This window comes from Triplophysa dalaica, chromosome 23 (assembly GCF_015846415.1).
Source record: "Triplophysa dalaica isolate WHDGS20190420 chromosome 23, ASM1584641v1, whole genome shotgun sequence".
NCBI classification, from domain to species: domain Eukaryota; kingdom Metazoa; phylum Chordata; class Actinopteri; order Cypriniformes; family Nemacheilidae; genus Triplophysa; species Triplophysa dalaica.
The window spans coordinates 3,574,722-3,595,300 of record NC_079564.1 but is presented as its reverse complement, the minus strand read 5'-3'; the positions used below and the strand labels follow the sequence as shown (position 1 = coordinate 3,595,300).

Here is a 20,579-nt window from a genome sequence, read left to right as displayed (position 1 = left end):
TCTAGTAATTTGTGTAAGTATTTGTGTAAGTTGTGTTCTGGTCTCTTCCTGCATGTACAATGTATTATGCACATTTGATCTCTAATGAAGTAAAACCAGATTTATTTGTTTAGATTCTCTCTAGAGCACACATACATCACATTTAAAGATCTGTGTGCAGTTTATTTTTTGTGTGTTGAAAGTTATCATTGCTTTTGACAGCTTTGAAACTAATGGGACCAGCAACTGCACTCATCAGGCACGATCTTGGGCATTAAAGAAATTTCCAGAATTTTTGTAAGTTGAACTCAGCAATTGTAAAACAGAATTTACAATGACGTTATTTTCAAGTGTAAACAATACTATGGATTGAGTACAGTATTCTAGCAATAACATCTATTTTATTGTGTGACAGATTTAAAAAAAATTGATTTCTACCTGCGTTGTCCACAACATGGAGTCCACCATTAGCATCCATCTACTCAAGCTAACAACATCTGATAATGAGTATAAAAGTGTAAACATATAACACACACAACTAGTTGTGTTTTAAAGCTATTTATAAAGTCGAAAATATTTAATTGGTCTATTATGGAAATGATGGACGGTAAATTGAAAACGAATATTCAAAATATTGTCAAATATATGAAGGCCTATTAGTCAATGATAGAAAACAATTTGTTTAAATATGAAGAATCAGGTTTGAATAAAACATCATCGTGCATATTTCACACTGAAATGTATAAGACTCAAGAAGGATGATGCAAGCTTAAGTGAATTTCAGAATGATTTGTGTTTAGGAAAAAGCTGTGTGGAAACTATGTGTTTGTATGATGATGAGAACTGAAACATCTGTCATCTGATACTGCAAATAAACTAATGAGCAACTACAGGCTTCTGAATGTTTCTGAGTGTGAACTACAGGCCTTTTGTGTGGCATCTTTATCATTCCTATCATATTTATCATTCCCTTCATATAAATCCATTTGCTCCAAAACTGATTTGTACAGCAAAACAAAGATCGTCATCATCATACATTACTAACTTCAGACAGTTTTTTTTAAAACTTTGGGTCTCAAGTCAAAAGACAAGTTTCACTTTGTGCTTGATATAATAACACATTGAACACTTTCAAGTCAGACTGAGCATTGAAACGACAGCGAAGATCATTCAATAAATACATTTTTATTCTACATCACTTTGTCTCCTGCTGGCTGTTCTTCCCCTACATCTCTGTAGATGTGTTAACTCACAACAGTTTCACTTTGTGTAACAGAACAAGAGATTTTCCTGACGAGAAAAACCTAGTGAGACCTAGCACAAGAACTACTAAACTAAATCTTAACCTTGGATCTGTTAGTTCTAACATTTTTGGCAGATGGCTGGACAGGGGCATAGCACAGAATCTCGGGTGTTATATAGCAAATATATATTATAAAATTATTATATTAATGTATAATACAGCACTGAATCTCATTTCTGTATGAATTTTGATATACTTAAATAATAATAGATCACATCAGTCTCACCTTAAACATGGATTGACAGTTAAACTGTATTTTATTTGAATTGCGTTTCATTAATAGAGACACAGTCCAAAACATTAGAGTAAAAAAAAGTATGTATTTTATGTGCCCACATTAGCGTATGTAGTGTAAGAATAGGCTAGTACTGCATTAATGGTTGTAATAATGCCACTTCATGACTGCCACTTCCATTCATACACATCTCTAACTTCACGTTTAATACTGATAGAGATACATTTTTGAAACATTCATAGTGATAGACAGTAACATGTCTGTTTTTTTTTCAATTTTTTTTTCCTTGCAAACCTGTTAATTGAAAAAAGATCGACAGGACAGACATTTTTTTTCTTTTCGCTAATATTTATAATACTAAAATACAGGATTTTTTGTCAACGTAAACATTTATATGTATAATGTAAAATATACTGTACTGTTATAATTAACAGAAAATTTAATTTCAATATTAAATGTGAAAAAGTCATACTCTGCCAAAGAGTCGGTCTGTCTTCGAGTATCATTTCTGTATAAATGCTCTAGTAATTCAAACTAATGATTTGCACTCTTCCACTATCATTTTGTGTTTTCTTTTAAATGTGGAGTATTGTTTGCTCATAAATTATGCTGACTGTGTGTACTGCTGTATAGTGTGGTTGAGAGGTGTGAATTTTGTGAGTGTGTATTTCTCACTAGATGCAATGGTTTTGTGGTGGTAAATTTGTGATGCATTTTCCAGCAGAATAGTATTTCTTATAAAAGACCTCAGTGTAAGGCACGTTTACAATAAACCATTACCTTATTGACCGGGTCACTGAACATCTATTATCTGGGGCCTCATGTGGGGCCTCAATGCTCAGATTTTCAAGTATTAAAGGAATCGTAAATCTGGCAAAATATAGCATTTGGCTGAATCACAGTTTGAGCTCTTATCAAACATCTCATCAAGTTCAGACCTGGTTTTCACTACTACAGTCAGGTCGATGGATTTCAATCTATATTTTCACTCTCTTTCTCAGATCGTCGGCCAACCTTAGTTGGAGTCAACTGCTGTACAGAGGTGTCGAAGGCAAGAATCAGAAATGAGTTAGAAATAACTCATAACATAATAACATATTTTTGTGTGTTTTCTTCAGGTCTGAAGCAGATATATGACTGAGGCAGTTTAGGCCTGGATATGTGCTCCATATCTGAATCACAAACAGTTTTAAGATATTTGTTTATGCATCTATTCTCTAAAAAGAGACTGTTTATATACAGTTTATTTGCAAAACAGCTGTTTTTTTATTTTTTTAAACAATTTCAATCAAACTGTTGGGTTGTTTTGATTAAGTAATAATAACTAAAAATAAAGCTAACTACCAAAATAAAAACTTGTTTTATTTGTATCTGTTTTTACAAATAAACCCTTTACTTATATATGTTTATTTTTGAGTATTTTTTATGTATACCCCTGGCTACCCTGTATGTTTATGTGTGAATGTCGGTTTCTCTTATAAGCTTTGTCTTATCTGCTCCTAAATGAACATTTAATAAAAAAATGATTTGTTTACGAACCAAAAGTAAATGCATTTCTTGTCAATAGCTAGAGGCATATGTAAAAAGTGTATTTATAATGTTTACGGATGAATGCCACAAAATTTTGTGCAGTTAATGTATATATTGTGTTATAAGTTAGAAATGACAAGGAGGCAACAGAAATGGCGAGGGATGAAATGTTTTCACCCCTGTCCCCACCTCTACATGTTAAGTCCCAAGGCGATACAACAGAATAAAATGTATATAAATATAGAGACTGCTAAAGGACAGGATGTTTCCCTCTGTCACGGAACTCAAGGGTAGAACCCAATTGCAGGCAGAGCACGGTGGTACAGGGGTTAAACAATATTTATTACAACACAGAACACTACAAAATGGTCAAAACAAAAACCCACGAGGGGGCAAACAATACAGGATAAATAATAAAGTTAACAAAGAGACTTACTGACTATAACTACAAAAACTTGAAACTAACACTGGACTACACATGAAACAAAGGATTCTGTATGATTCCACCTCTAAACCAAGAAATACCTGACCAGGAGAGGTGAAACCATGACACCCTCGCATTTTGGTAATTTGGAGGTGAACTTCTGCTAATTTAAGATATTTCATAAAAAACAACATTAAAGCATGTTAACGTCACAAACAGGAATTTATTGTTTTTAATCAAGCGACCAACCTAACAATAGAAATAATCTATCATGATCTCCACATGTAAATACGCTTGTTACCGGAATAATAAGTGCAAGTAGTTGTTATGGCTAGAAGTGATACAGCTATCTCCACTGGGCATGCGCACTTTAATACCGCATAGTTTTCGTCTCTCTGACAACAGTTAATTACCATTTTTCTATTATTTTCTATTATTATGTAAGGTTAGGTTTACAGTTGGGGTAGGCATTAGGAGTTAGATAATGCAATTTATTGTATTTTTGGCAAAATTTTGCATCACTTCCCGTAATGGACTGTTTTTGCGGTATTGAAGCGTGTATGCCCATTGCAGAGCCATTGAGAGAGAGTTCTGCCATCGGAAGTCCAAAACGCTGGAGCGTCACGTGATTCTAGGAGCCTTCATATAGTTCCATGAAGTTATGATTTCTCTTTAGATGCTTTATTTCTCTCATGTTTTAATTCATTAAATGACTTTTATCTTTAGTGACTTTTACTCTTTTTAATACTAAAACAGCAGCAGTGATGTGCTGTCATACACTGCCAAAGAGTCTGCCTTCGAGTATCATTTCTGTATACATGCTCTAGTAATTCAAACAGATGATTTGCACTCTTTCACTATCATTTTGAATTTTCATTGTAAACTGGAATATTTGCTTGCTCATAAATGATGCAGACTGTGTTCTGCTGTGATGTGGGTGAGAGGTGTGAGGGTACATTTCTAACTTGATGCAATGGTTTGTGGTGGTAAATTTGTGACGCATTTTCCAGCTGAATAGTATTTCTTATAAAAGACCTCAGTGTAAGGCACGATAAGAATAAACATTACCTGATTGACCAAGTCACTGAACATCTCTTATCTGGACACCAAGAGCTACAGTATGAAGGGCTGGACATCTAGATTATTCATTTTTGCTGTTCTCATCAGCCTCATGGGATGTTTCACTGGTGCATTAGGAAACTGTAAGTATATAAAATTATATCTTAATAATATTACTCCTGTAATACATATACAGCTGGTGGAAAAGGCATCAAACAATAAAAATGTGAGATTATGATAGATTAAGAATTTAAAGATTTTAAAGGTTTGCCGTCAGTGATCCACAGGAAGTGCATGTCCTGTTGCAAAAAGTTGCTTACAAAAGGGTTTGTGTCTAGCTTAAGACCTTCAAACCTGTTCTTCATATATCTTCATCATCTGACCTTCTGAATATCTCATCTCAGCATCATGCACTTCTGCTGGAGAATAACTTTAATGCTGATGGTTCTTGTGTGCGTTTCTGAACAGCAGGGCAATTGTGAGTTCAGTCATTTTGAATAGTCAACACATGGGCATTTCAATGCCTTTTATTTTTAATTATGACAGATCTATTGATTTTTGTAATTGATTTTTATTTTTTACATATATTCATTAAGAAGACGCTTTTTTCCAAAGCAATTTACAAATTATAGAGCATGTCATACAAAACTATGTGAAAGTATGTAGCAAAAGAGTTGAAGCTATGAACAACATACATTTTTTTTTAATAAACAGTTGGACTATAGTTGTCAAGCAAATGTATAACATGTTTGTATTTCAGTTTGGATGCAGTGGATTTCTTTCTAATTAATTCTTAGATGTTATAGCATCTAATTCATATATTTATGAATGAAAGGATGGTGATCTAGTCTTGCATAATATTGCATTTGACTGAATCACAGTTCGAGCTCATATCAAAGATCACATCAAGTTCAAAGAGTTTTCACACCTACAGTCAGGTGGATAGATTTCAATCTGTATTTTTCACTCTGCTTTTCAGATCGTCGGCCGACCAGAGTCGGAGTCAACTGCTGTACAGAGGTGTCGAAGGCAAGAATCCCAAATCGCATAAAACTTATTGGATACAAGCATCAGAATGCTCTGGCTCCATGTGTCGATGCTGTGATGTAAGCTTTCTGTACACAGTGTAGTATCCCAGAGATTTATATTTCTGCTATTGTTATTTGTGTTTAACGTGTTGGCATACTGTTTATCTGTCCTGCACAACAGTTTCTACACAGAGAAGGAAAAATACTGCTCTGATCCAAAGGCACGCTGGATTAATCCCAAATTAAAGAGTACGGCCTTAATATTTAGTACCGTTTGCCTATGTACTATACGAAATGACTCATAACATAACAAGGATTTTTGCTGTGTTTTCCTCAGGTCTGAAGGAGATAAAGGACTGAGTCAGTGGAGGTCTAGACATGCGCTTCATATCGGAACATTTCTGAGAAACAAATCTATTTATCTAAATAGAGACTATAATATATTTATTGCATTTATTTTACATTGCGTTAATGTTAATGATACCAATAGCTAAGCTTTCAGTTTATGTGTGAATGTTAGAAAAAATTGTTCTCTTATAGATTTAAGCTTCGTTTTATTTGCTCTTAAATGAAAATAATGTTCTTTCACACAAGAGTTAAGTTTTTGCACCCTGTTAAATTTTGGATTGTCTTCTTAAATGAAATTAAATCGGGTTCATCAAGCAGTAAATATGTTGTGACATCTAGGGGTGAACTTCACCAAATACAGGACAGCACAATAATGTTTATGAGCACTGTTTACTCATATTGCATATATAAGCGAAACGTGTTTTAACTAACTTTGATTGTATACTCACTTAGTTTTACAACTCGCCATGATTGTATATTATTTTTTGTTGTTATTTGCCTATAGCATCTTATTGAGCGTTTGTACCCGTAAACAATATATGACCTTCCATATGTGGCCTCATTTCAGAATGCGTTTACATGCATTTTTTAGTGCCAACTACAGTTTGTAGAGTATTTTTTATTATATGTAATACAAACTTTTTCTCCATGGATTTTAATTTTGTTCATACCAACAATAAACACAAAATCTGTCTATGCATGATGTATTATGATGAACAATTTGCCAGATTTTAAAACATATTAATCTTGTTTAACATATACAACCAATATTATTTAATATGATATGTTTAAATGAGCATCTACCGCTATTAAAAATGCTGCTTAAGTATTGCTTATATTAATTTAAAAATATGTATATTACTGTAAAATAATCTTCTTAATCTTATTTTATTTTAAAAAGTGGTCTCCATTTGACTATTTTGTAAAGATGTGGTATGGGCAATTATTCAACATACATAGAAACAGGACTTTTTTTACTGCCAGTCTTCTAATCCCCACTTCAGGTGGTGACGGTAACACATCAGTAAAATAATTTCTTAACCTCCAAAAAATCCCATAAGAAAAAGATAAGTTTAGCGAGACCGAGTCACAAAGGGCAAGAGCTTCATATATTCTCTAAGATCCAAGAAGGCAGAGCAGAAGATCAACTATCAAAATGCAGACCAACAAATTCTTACAAGTACTTTTGCTGTCATGGTGGTATTCGCCTCTGTGCTCTTGACGATAACAAATTGAGGTAAGAACGGAGTAATATGCAAAAGATAATTTGTTCAAATACATATATTTTTCTAATTTCATCTACTGTTCTAGATACACACTAGACAGAGCACATGTCACAAGGAAAGATCAGACCTGTGTGAAGTCTACTTTCAGTGTCTTCAACCAAGTTCCCATTGCTTTTGACAGCTTTGAAACTAAAGGGGAAAGCAAGCAAGTATAGAAAACCATCACAGAATTTATAATGACATAAAATGCTTTTAAACTGTATGCACTACTGTGGATTTAGCACAGTATTCTAGTAATCACATATTTATTGTGTTACAAAGCTCAAAATTAACTAGCATCAACCCGTGTGGTCCAAAACATAATGCTTACACCGTCATCGTCCATCAGTCACTTCACTTGTGTGAGAGAATCTACTCAAACTAATCACAACTTATATTGACAGTAAAGTATCAACTTATAAAGAAACACATCTCTATTCTCTAACAAGTTATGTGTTTAAAAAAAGTAAGAAATGTCCTTGTTGTATCCTAAAAAAATATTTGAATCACTGTTACTAACTTTTGTGTATTCAGATTGAAAATGTTACTTATTGTCAAACACATGTAGGGCTTGTCAACGAATATTTGGTTCTTAGTTAGTTCATCTCAAATAGGCAACTGAATGAATATTTATAGCGCATCAGGATGGAATAAATTATTAATATTAATGATGCAAGATGATGCAAGTGTGAGAGATATTCAGAATGATTTGTGTCAGTAAATCGACGAGTTCTTGAACACCTGTTATCTAAAACTGAAAATAAATTGATGAGCAACCACAGACATTACTTGATGCTTTTGAGTGTGCACAGCATGCTCTTTTCGCTTTATAAATTCTGCTGACTGTGTACTGATGTGTTCTGTGGGTGAGAGGTGTGACTTTTGTCAGGGTACATTTGTCACTTGATGCAAGTTTTGTGGTGGTAAATTTGTGACGCATATTCCAACTGAATAGTATTTCTTATAAAGACCAGCGGAAAGCAAGATTAGAATAAACCATTACGCAATTGACCAAGTCACTGAACATCTGCAGCCGGTGGACACAGGACACCTGTTAAACTATCAAACAGCCTTGATGAGCTTTTCTTAATAAAGGTTGATGTTCAAATTTTAAAGGTTTGTCACATGCATAGGCAGGAAGAAAATTCTTACTGGTTAGTGATGCACAGGAAGTGTATATCCTGTTTCAAAAAAGAGTATTAAAGAGTCTGTCTAGCTTACACCTTCAAATCTGTTCTGCAGACATCTTACTCGTCTGGCCTTCTGAAAATCTCATCCAGCATCATGCACCTGTTCTGGAAAATAACTTTAATGCTGATGGTTCTTGTCTGCGTTTCTGAGCAGCAAGGCAATTGTGAGTTCGGTGCCTTTACTTAAAAAATGTATTGATGAGGATTATTTTATTGCATGTGGCTAAATCACAGATTGTGACTGCATTTGCTCTTATCAAAGATCACATCTTTGTGAAACGGCTGGTTTTCACACCTACAGTCAGGTCGATGGATTTCAATCTGTGTTTCTCACTCTCTTTCTCAGATCGTCGGCCAACCAAAGTTGGAGTCAGCTGTTGTAAAGAGGTGTCGAAGGCAAGAATCTCATCTCAGATAAAACTGATTGGATATAAGCATCAGAATGCTCTTGCTCCATGTGTTGATGCCGTGATGTAAGCCTCCTCTAGTATCTCAGAGGTTTATATTTCTATTGTTGTCATTTGTGCTTAATCTGTTGGTATATCTGTCCTGCAAAACAGTTTCTATACAGATAAGGAAAAATACTGCTCTGATCCAAAAGTACGCTGGGTTAAAAACCAGTTGAAAGGTACATACAATTGTCATTATTTGACTGTTTCAGTATAATTTCATTGTACTGTGAAAACATAATAATATTTTTCATGGTTTCCTCAGGTCTGAATGAGATAATGGACTGAGCCAGTGGAGGTCTGGATATGTGCTCCGTATCTAAGTAACAAGCTTTAAGGCACAAATCTATTTATCTTTGCATGTATCTAAAGTAATAAAGAACAAAACTATACACATGATTTGTGTTTAATACCTTAGCTAATGCGGATGCTTGTCAAGATGATTATCTTATGGACGAAAGCTTTGCTATCTTGCTTAAAATTAAAACGTAATAAAAACTTTGTGCTTAATTTCACCAAAGAGTCCAATTGTCTTTTTAATAATATTCGAACTGGTTCATCAAGGGCTAACTATGTTGCGCCATGTAGCTGTGAACTTCACCACATACAAATTAAACAATACTTGCTTGGACTACAAGGAATGCCAAGTAAAGAAACAAAAGACCCAAACAAAGAACAACCAATAGTATATCACAGTACATGTGATTTCCACAGTCACTTAAACACAAAAATAAGTCAAAATATCCATAAATATATTTAGATGAAAAGTCATTGCAACACCAGCCATGTCAGTCAGTAGGCTAAACATCAAAATATCTAGAATATATTACATCAGGCATGATATCAGTTAATGCCGTGTGCACCATCTAGTGGAGAACATTAGGTACACAGTACAACTAAATTAAAGTTATCAATATAACAAAGAAAAGAGCAAAAGATATTTACATTATATGTTGCTAACAACTAAATATGAGTGCAAAAATATTGTACTGTTATCAGTATACTCTGAAGACGCATTTATACATTAGTTAGATTTGAAATACAAGTAGGCTAGACTAAAACAGGGGTTGACAAAGTAGGTGTCGCGACATGATTTCTAATAATTATTAGAAATAGCGTATTTTGTGCATAAGTATAACAATAGTTCAATTAAAAATAAACAATGCAAATAAAAGACATCATACTTTAGCATTTCCTTGATCGTGACCCCTGAGGATGTTAGAGAGTTGTGTTCTTTTGTGTTGTTATTATGCTCGTGTTTGGATAGACATGTGCGCGTTGCGCGCAACGTTTGTATAATTTAATAACCTCAGAGGATTTTGTGAAATGATCGAGAAGGTTTAATGATCAAATTACACAGGTTGTACATTTTTTATTACTGATCGTTGAAATGTGAAAATCTTGAAAACAACTCATTTTATGTTAGACTGGGAAAAGGTCAAACGAGTTTGGAGCAAAATGAAAGAAAATGTAAATAACATTGAGAACAAATGATCTGTGCTCAAAACTGTACAAGGTGTGCAAACTGACTGAAATGTGACCATCTGTAGTAATAATTCATGGTTTATGCACAACAACAATTAAAGTGAGTAAATTACAGTAAACTAATACGTTAGACTGTGTTATTTTGTGTTTGTCATTATGCGCATTTGGAAAGACCTTAATAGCGCAGGTGCGCAGTTGCGCGCAACGTTTGTATACTTTAACCAACTCAGATGATAGTGGGGATGTCGAGTCACTGGCACTGTTATTTTGGGGGTCATGTGCTGAAAAGTTTGGGAACCCCTGCTCAAAAAGACATCATGAAAAAACGTTATACACTAACCGACGTACCTGTCCCCTCTGTCAGATTTATCTGTATTTACTTTGATGGGCATCGATCAGTTCTGCTCGTGAATCTTTTTGCCTCAGTCCGATGACTCATTTTAAAGCGACAAGACTTCGAACTTACGTTTATTAATAAACAAGCGATGCATAATTTAAAAAAAACTATTTTTATGGTGTTCAGAGTATGCTGTTTGCTATTGTGCTATCTATTCATACAACATTTTAGTCGAAAATGTCTTAAACATGTTGAGAAGTGAACGTCGTGTGTATATCTTACGTGTGTATATAGGTCAGCTTTTCGCCAGGGGGCAGTAACGAGCTCTAACAAACTGGCAGTGGTTGCATTTGTGTTTAATTATGTATACATTTAAATGTATATTATTTAAGTTTTTTTTTTATTAAATTAATAGAAGCAAACAATTGTCCATTATATGCATTAAAGGATAGTTCACCATAAAATAAAAATTCTTTCATACTTTATTCACCCTCATGTCATTCAAAACCTGTATGAATGATTTTTCTGCAGAACACAACATAAAATATTTTGACAAATGTGTCAGTGGTTTTGTGTTTATACAGTGGAAGTCAATAGGAGCTAATGTTGTTGGCCAACATTCTTCAAAATATCTTATTTGTTTTCTGCAGAAAAACATCATGGAATTACACAAACTTGAGCAAATAATGTTTTTCATAGTAGTGCTTTAGATCAAATTAAAGCACTTTAGAGTAAGAGTGAATGGGTAGCTGATTTTTCAGTGGTTCAACCATCTTTCTATCTGTTAGTCTGTTAGATACATCTGAGCTCTATGGTCTGATGTGGCTTTATAGCACAGTTTCTACAGCATATTCCTCTCATTTGTAGGTCACTGCGGTTAAGCATTTGTGTTTCTATAAATGGTCTTAGTGATTGTCAGCAGTGGACAACAGCATGTGGCTAATGGTCGCTAAACTGAGTGTAGACTATAGGATGAAAAAGTTTCCAGCATGTTTCAACAATGCTACTGCCAGCAAACATCATTCAAAATAAAGACAAATATATCCAAAGTGGTTCCCAAATTGTTTCTCCTCAAACAAGAGGATAATGTATTGTTTTATCAGCAAATAATGGTACAAGAACTAGTTTGAAATCACATTAAGTACATTAATAGAAACAAAACAATGTTCAAATTCTTTGCTTGTTTTATTCAACAATTCACATTTTTGCTAATTACTCTATTAAAATGAGAATGATATTTTGACAGGTATTCAGTAAATAACGGTTCTTAGGCAGTTATTGAAACAAACATAAACTATTTAGAGGACTACAACTTATATTCAGCTTGCTAATAAAGGATAATCTTAGACATATATCAAAATCATTATTTATATTTATGCATAAAGAACCTCAGACAGAGTCCAGTCCTCTTGTTTTTTCCGACTTTCGTTAGAGTTCATTTTATCCTGAAAGATAATATGTATTAATGAAAACAGACAGCTTCATTTTTACACCCTTTCACAATATTGTATTAATAAATTAATGTTTATAAGATTCTTACCTGTACAATATTGTGAATCCTGACTAAGTGTGTTTTATCATTTCTCGCATAACCTTTAAATAAGAAAACTGTTATATAAGAATATATATATATAAGAATAATATAAATATAAGAATATATATTACATACATTATGCATTATCTGCATTACATTATGTTAAACAAAATTAAGTATTAAGTTAACAATGTTTTAATGATGTTCTAAACAAAAAAGACATAACATCACCTTTATTCAGGGCTGATACTTTCCAGTACACACAGATATTTGACATCAGTAACAGTGATAAAAGCACAAAGAAGACGGGGAACCATAGACTCATCATCACCAGATCACGGTTGATATCTTCTTTGTCCTGCTGCTCTACCTCTTCAACAGTGTGTTGCGTATCTGACAAGATTTTAATATGTCATTTGTAAACACAAATATAATTAATAAATCAAATATCAATATAAAAAAAGCATTTTATTAACGAATTAATCAATTTCTCCACCTAAAGTTTGTCATGCACGTTGTTTTTTATTTTCATTGTTTACTTTGTACTTTGTAAAATGATACAATAAAGCTTATTGTTTTACCAACTTTACCTTCAAAGTCCAGTTTTGTGCAGTTAGTTTGCTCAAGATTGAAGTTCATGCAGCAGTAGAGCATCAGATCAGTGCTGGTGATCAGTGCATCAGTGCTGGTGATCAGTGCATCAGAAACAGAGAGTGAGTGTTTGTGAAGGAACTAACTGCTCTAATTCGTCCTTTATAGTCTGGATGCATGTTGTAATGATTTGGTTTATCATCTTCTCCATCTCCATATTCTACCCTCAATATCCTAACAAAGGTTTGATTTCCATTTGTAATGATCCAACTGATCTCTTGATCATCTTTAACGGTACAGGGGAGTGTAACGTTTCCTCCTGGATGAACTTTCACTGACGCTCCTTCGATGAGAATCAACAGAATACCAAGAGTGTAACCTGAAGATAACAAAGAAACAAGTGCCGTGAGTAAAACACTATAAATAAATACATGATCATCAGAATGTTGGTAAATTATAGCACTTAATTCTCTACAGTATGTTAGCTTATCAGATAAATTTACATACATGTAAACTGCCCGATGGTGACTTTCCTATTCATTTCTCTCTCCGTGGTTTATCACAGTGAAAACGGCAGTTAAGATTGTTTGCCCTTTGGTCTTAAACCATCATGCCTGTTTCTTTGTCATTGTGGTAAAGAATGTAAGCACATGTCCTTAGTAACACTTACTTGGCTTCTCTGTCTGGTAGGGGAGGTACAGATGTCAGGTCACTTAGCTGGAGGTACTCCTGTCAGTTCGTCCCTGGATCCATTGAGTGAGCACGTACAGGTATGCCAGGTTCCTTGCGTTAAAGTTAACTTTAATTGCGGTACTAGACAGTGAAAGACATTACATGGTCAAATTTAAGTGGATTTTTTCAATTCAAAAAGCAAGCAAAGAAAACGTGCTACCTAGCATTAATAATGCAGTCAGGGGGGTCTTAAGCCCCCACATAAGCTCTGCCCACAAAGGAAAAGTCTTTTTTATAGCTTCATGGTTCATTTATTCAGACATGCTGTTCAATAAATAAAGATGCAGTACCCCTTTTCCTTCTTATTTTTGCTGAAAATTTAAGGTAATCATATTTTTTGTTGGTAATTAAACACTTATCTGGCGACTTTAAATGTATCCAAGTCATCAAATTTCCTTTGGTGCAGATCTTGCCCTAATAAACTGCTGATCTGTGGCCCACTTAAGAATTTAAGCAAAATGTTTGGAACGCACAGATAAGCCTAAAACTAACTAAAGTGGACCGCAGAGCTCTCTTGTGGCCACATCACGCAATTGCATTCCTAAAAGATGCCATCAGGAACTGCAAAAGAATATTCAAGGAATTTATTGTTCATGCCTTGTCAAGTCACATATTTAGCATATAAAAGCCCAATAATAAAGGGAGGAAAATATAAACCATTGGTTGTATAACTCGGTTTTGAAAATATGTACAGTCATGCGGACCGACTTGAGGGAATTCTGACACCAACATCCACTACATTTTCATTTAGGCATTTGGCAGACACTTTTATCCAAAGCGACTTACATTGCTTTTATCCTATAAATTTTGCATAGGTATTTGCAATCCCTTTGGGTCGAACCCACAACCCTGCTATGTTAACGCAATGCTCTTACCACTGAGCTATAGGAAAGCTGTAAACCAGTGGTTCTCAACTCTGGCCCGCGAGATCCATTTTACTGCCGAGTTTTAACTCTGATATTAAACACCTGAACAAGCTTATCGGCGTCTTTACGAATAGATGCGTTCAATTGAATGCAAATCTATCAGCGGATGACATTTAAGTACCGCGAGAGCGATTAAAGTGCAGATTGCTCCGTACGCATTTGATTCGCTCTCGGCCTAATTGCGATGTGTCCTCTCGACCAATCAGAATTCGGTCGTTAGTTGAATTGATATGTGTTATTTCTAAATTATTTATTGTATGTGGTGGAAAATATTGAAACATGAAATTTAAAATATTTATTTTACTATTACGTTTGATACTATTTATTTTATTTGGCTCTTATTTACTTCATGCGTTTGCATTTGCATTGCGATCCCAGGGGATTGCAAATACCTATGTAAAATGTATAGGATAAAGCAATGTAAGTCGCTTTGGATAAAGAGTCTGCCAAATGCCTGTATGTATGTATGTATAATGTAATGTAAACTCTGCAGGAAAATGTATCTCGCGGGTCAGAGTTGAGAACCACCGCACAGGTTATGCAGAATAACAGCAAACGTGCAGCTGAGTTACATTGAATGTTTGACCCAGACTCTCTCCGAAATGACTGTTAAGCTGTTGTTCTGGATGTACATCCAGCATTATTTTCAACTAATGTTATGGCTGTTGTTATACGTAATCACGTTTGTATGCTCGCACCGGAAATGACGTGTTTGTATGATGTATGTGAATTGATGCTGAGTAAACGTGTTCATAACTAAACTGTATGATGTCTGGTAATACTTTAATGGCCTATAGAGGGAGACAGAAAACAGATAATCAGGACAAATATTTAAAAAGTTATTTTTTATGAAATATTTTCCATTTGCTGCTTTGAAAGTTTCAAAGATCTGCACAGCTGAAGAGCAAGACAGTAACATAACATTTATCTAAAAAATAATCTTACATTTATCAAATTAAAAACAAATCGACACACTGAAGCTACAAGTGTTTCATGTTCTTCTGTCATCTATTTATAATCCAGCTGCCACCAACACCCAAACTTCTTACCAACTCAAGCAATGGCATAAAAAGTGAAAGAAATACATGCAACTATAATTTATTTGTTGTGTAGACAATTTAAAAAATATATGTGCCCGGCCTTTCCAGACTCACTTTATATAGGATTAAAACAATATAAAGAAAAATGATGTAGATCTTATCTTTAAGCTAAATGATTATGTGCCCAGATCTAAAGAAACAATAAGAATTTCAGCTATTTCTTTCAGTGATGTTTATATAATCATCATAATTTGTCAGCAGTCTATTTACTATTAGACATGTGGATATTTTGGACTCTGGTCTCCAGAGACAGAGCTCAGTGTGTTCCTGGTCAGGACATTCATTATTCAAGGTGTGTAGACCCTCCATCTGCTGCCTGCCTGACAATAACGCTCCATTGTCCATCTGAGCCGGTGGAGATGTTTCTCTATCCCAAACCAACAGAAACACTGGGCATGTTCATAAATTCAACATCAGCTGGTGTGTATCGGATAATGTCCTTGCTGACTGCATAAATACTTTGTTAATATTGTAATTGAAATTATACTACAAGACTTTCTTTTACAAGGGTACTATCACGGTAATACCTTGTTTTTCTTTGAGTGGTTGGCATAATTCAATGAGCATTTACCACACTATATATCGCATTATTTAAAATGTTTTTGGGTTTTGTCATTTTGGGGCCATCGATAGCAGCAGTTTATTTACCCACAGCAAGCACTCATTTGCAGTTCCTCACTGTAAGGTTTCTTCTTCCAGCAGGAGATATCGATGAGGACAGATTCACAGAAGGCAAGGTGTGCGGTTCATGGTGCTCCACAGTCAAGTCCGATGAACTTAAGTAAGATTGTGCTCAGGAAGTCAAAGGGCACGTGTCCAGTTCTGTGCGTGAGCAAAAGAAATCTGCTTGCGTTGAGTCTGCTTCGCACTCACACATCAATGTTGATGTACTTTCGCGCTAACATAACATGCTCTTGACATTTGTAAGTAAATGCACACCATACAAGACTGACATAAAGTTAGCTTGATGTTGGGCTTTCAATATTTGTGAATTTAGGGACCGTTTTCTTGAAACGTTCTCAAGCCAAACTGTATTTATTTTTCTCATAAACAATACACTGTCGGTTTAAATAAGCATTGATGAATATTGTGTGATGATTACAAAGCATTCTTCCTTTAATATCCCGGCCGGAATTTGTTTCCCAGTCCGGCCCTGCCCTAAAGTCCATAGAAGTTAAATGTGTAAAAAATCCAACATTCAAAATGTTCTTCCTACAAAGATCAATGAATAACTTGAAAATAGATTTTTTTGTTAAATGAGTCAAAATTAGCCTAAACATGTTTTAACAAAGATTATTTTGTTGACTGATTTAGATTCTCAAGTGTTTGGGCAAAATGCGTCAGAAACTTTGCCTAACTTACAAAACTGTGTATTCTGAACAACAATCTTGCAAGACTTTGAAAGTTCCCAAGATCCACTGCAGCATGTTCAATTTTCAAGTGTTTCTTCTTATTAATATGTTTTAAGATTAGTGTTTTAGTTCTTGCTGGCTTATGCTTAAGGTTTGTGTGTTCAATGTTGAGATGTTAGTGCATGGCCCAACACCAAGACCTGCATAAATGCACGCCGCACAAACTATTCATACAGTTATTTGATCAAGTCTTTGGTCTGTTTGAAGCAGAAATCAAGTAGCCTACAACTGTAGTAAAAAACAAATACAAAAAGTATTTTGCTCTGTCTTTTCATAAGGTGAACTTGATGAACATTTTGTGACAACTAATGACTTAAAAAAAAATGTTTAAGTTGGCTGAACTTTAGTCTATGTTTGTTGAGTCAACTCATAGGGTGCTTCTGATAGGGTGCCTTATTATCTTAAGTGGACTCAATTTTTTACTTTACAGTGTAAAAATATGATACCAAATAATTAACAGTAATTAATTCCAGTGGGATGTGATCAGTGGTATGAGCATTGCGTTAACAACGCAAGGTTGTGGGTTTGATCCCAGGGGATTACAAATACCTATGTAAAATGTATAAGATAAAGCAATGTAAGTCGCTTTAGATAAAAGCGTCTGCCAATTGCCTAAATATAAATGTAATGATGCATGTCATTTTGTTTGCTTTACCAAAATTTTTTTTGTTGACCTAATAGCAGTGATAAATGATTTTGTAGAGGTCAACAGCACCGACAAGTCAAGATGAATTGTGATAGACTGAGTAATACAAATTTCAGAATGGGTTGTTGCATTAGAATCATAGAGCTTTGATAAAGATCTGCGTGCACGTGCAAAATGAGCACCAGTGGTCTTTATATCATTGAAATCTCGGCTTCGGCTCACATAGATGCGTTGACCTTTGAGAACACAGGAAACCCATAAGACAACAGATAATGAACAGGAAATAAGTCAACAACATCATCATTTGTGCTTGATATTATCTGTTGTGATGGTGAAGCTAAACTGTTGATTCATATGCAAGAAGTGAAATTGTATTTCACTCGTCCACATTTAGCATCTAATTTAGTGCTCGATTAACAAACCAAGGTCATGTATGATAACAATCTGATACTCTCATATACATTGAGCATCCAAATGAATTCACTATATTTGAGACACAACAGTAAATGAGCAATTTTGTGACTTAGCCTATTTCGTATCTTTGACTTGGTCATGTACTTCAAAAAGTAACATTTTAGCAGATTCATTTAACATTTACAGTATTTGTATTTTCGGAAAGATAAACTTGATGACTAAATAAAATGACATTAAGGTTATCAACCTATTACAAAAAACTTTTCTATATGAATGGCAATAACCACAAAATATGTTTTGGGGTAAAACTTAAAAGTAAGGGCTAGAATATGATGCTGCTATGACCCTTAAGGAAGACGAGAAAAGTTGTATAAAAGCCACTGTATCAGTCAAAATTGTTGATTTTTCTTTTATGCCCAAAATCATGTAAAGTCAGGATCATGATCCATTAAGATATTTTGTAAAATTCCCAGAGTTAGTATATAAAAACTAAACTAGCAAAATCGCTAACAAAAATGGCCAGAAACGTTCCTACAAACATCACTCGCTGCTCTTCGCTCTTTTGGAATTACCCACTCAAGTTTGGTATATGTAAAGCTCAGAATTTCAGCGTTTGGGTTCATCTACTCTCCACAATGTCATAACAGCAGTAAGCCAATAGAGAATGTTAAAACAAACTTGTTTCTACTAACTGCCTTCTACAGCGCCTCTGAGTAACAATTTCAAAGGTGATTTTCTCCATATGTATGTCTGTATACAATATTTATCAATATGTATCTCGGCCAAATATTGTCCAATCCTAACAAGCCATACATCAAGGAAAGCTTAATTTATTCAGCTTTCCTATTATGTAAAAATCTCCTTTTCAAAAAATGTACCCTTAAGACCGGTTTTGTTGTCCAGCGTCATATAATATTTAACATTGATTACATTATTTAAAATAACAGTATTATTCATCTGCCAATTCATAATCAGGTTTTGTATTATGAAACACTGCACCAGATTACTGAATACAAAATATTACACATTTAATGAAAAATGTCAATACAGTTCACAGAAATGTAGAATACAGCAAAGAAAATAAAAGCAATTAAAATGGTTAAATACAAAAAAGCATTAACATTATGTCCTCTTTCCATATACAGTAAAAGTTTTTACATCATGAATGCGTGTGTCAAACACACCTGACTCGCATCCAAAATACCCAAATATACTGTACGTCACACTTAACCCAGAAATCCCCCATTAAACATGAATTCAGTCAACACACTTGATTCATCTCTGCCAGGTCTAATTAAAGCTCTTTCATTCATTCCCCATATGACGGTCTCATAATCATGCTGAATGTCCCTCCTCATGGCATCTGTGTCACTTTAGATAATCGCATCCCTGTGTGTGCCCTCCCAAGGTCCTCTCTCTCTTCAGGTCTGGCTGTAAAAGATTCCATCTCCTCTCAGTGTCATTGTGCAGTCTCTGAAACGCACATCCCAGAAGTGCTTTGCAACAGTGATGGAGAACAAAGAACATACAGAAATGTCATACGTCCTCAATCTTGCGGTTTCGTCAGTTCACTTGACCTAAATCTGCATCCAACTGTCATCTGGATTAATTATGTGTTTTTCAGTTGAATGAAAAGAGTTCGGATGGCAGGATTCATTACACGCCGCACAATCCCCAACCCCCAAAAATCCCAGACAGCAGCACATAATAAATTTAATGGAGACATGGACAACGTCTTCCTATTGAAATTACTGATCTGATGGGATATAAAAAACATGAATGTCCAAGAATAATAACAAGATTTATATCAGTGGACCTCATTTTTGTGGCTAAACTAAATATATATAAGCCGTACATTTCTCGTAAATAAACCTAATTTCATTCATAAGACTGAAATCTCTGGAAATCTTTACATAATAACAACAAAGAAATCGATTACATTCACATATATGAAACCTGGAGATGAGATCTCATTTTCAGCTCATAATGTTTACACTTTTCAAACTTTCATTTCTTTAGACAACCTAAAGGTACAAAACATTTCTAAGGTTGAAGACACAAAAGCCTTCTGGATTTTAGTTGTCCACTTTCATGAAGAAAATTGTCTGATGTATAGACGGTTTCATCGGACACATGCACCTGGTACGAAGTTAACTTCTGGTCTGTTTCTTTATCAGTCTGGCTAGTGGCTGATACTATAACTTTTATATTCCATTTAATTTATATTAAATAATATAATAATTGAATTAAATAAACAAAGTTTAATTTTACTTTATATTAATATTATTAAATATACATTTTGTTGAAGGGGTTGCATAACTTTCGTAGCGCTTAAGTTTAGCCAAGTGACGGTTTATCTACTGGTAACCCAAAATAATACTGGCAAGACTTTTAGCATGCTAGCTAATCTAATTTACTTGTTATTTCTTTTGCTTGTTATGATAAATAATTTACGGCCCAGTAACGTTTATTTGGTTGCTTTAATACATCTATATAATCTTTTGAACCAGACATCCTTTCACCCTGGACTTATCTTGACACATTCAACAATAATGTCCTTTTTATAAAAATACCACATACAAGCCTGCCACA

At 34.4% G+C, this 20,579-nt stretch overlaps 2 protein-coding genes across 3 annotated transcripts; both read left to right on the top strand.

Moving 5' to 3' along the window:
• Positions 1-4,429: 4,429 nt before the first annotated feature.
• On the top strand, positions 4,430-6,705 carry LOC130413460 (C-C motif chemokine 8-like). Of its 2 annotated transcripts, none has more exons than XM_056738694.1 (4): positions 4,430-4,673; positions 5,510-5,636; positions 5,740-5,807; positions 5,896-6,705. In XM_056738694.1, exons 1-4 carry the CDS (start codon positions 4,592-4,594, stop codon positions 5,916-5,918), a joined length of 300 nt encoding a protein of 99 aa, XP_056594672.1. In that variant the 5' UTR covers positions 4,430-4,591; the 3' UTR covers positions 5,919-6,705. The 2 variants fall into 2 exon arrangements, with proteins under 2 accessions (XP_056594672.1, XP_056594673.1); XM_056738695.1 differs by lacking the exon at positions 4,430-4,673 and adding an exon at positions 4,703-5,008.
• A 1,557-nt stretch (positions 6,706-8,262) lies between these two features.
• Positions 8,263-9,324, top strand: LOC130413529 (eotaxin-like). Its single transcript, XM_056738808.1, has 5 exons — positions 8,263-8,287; positions 8,414-8,525; positions 8,708-8,834; positions 8,922-8,989; positions 9,076-9,324. The coding sequence occupies exons 2-5, from the start codon at positions 8,456-8,458 to the stop codon at positions 9,096-9,098; spliced, it is 288 nt and encodes a 95-aa protein (XP_056594786.1). The 5' UTR covers positions 8,263-8,287; positions 8,414-8,455; the 3' UTR covers positions 9,099-9,324.
• Positions 9,325-20,579: the final 11,255 nt, after the last annotated feature.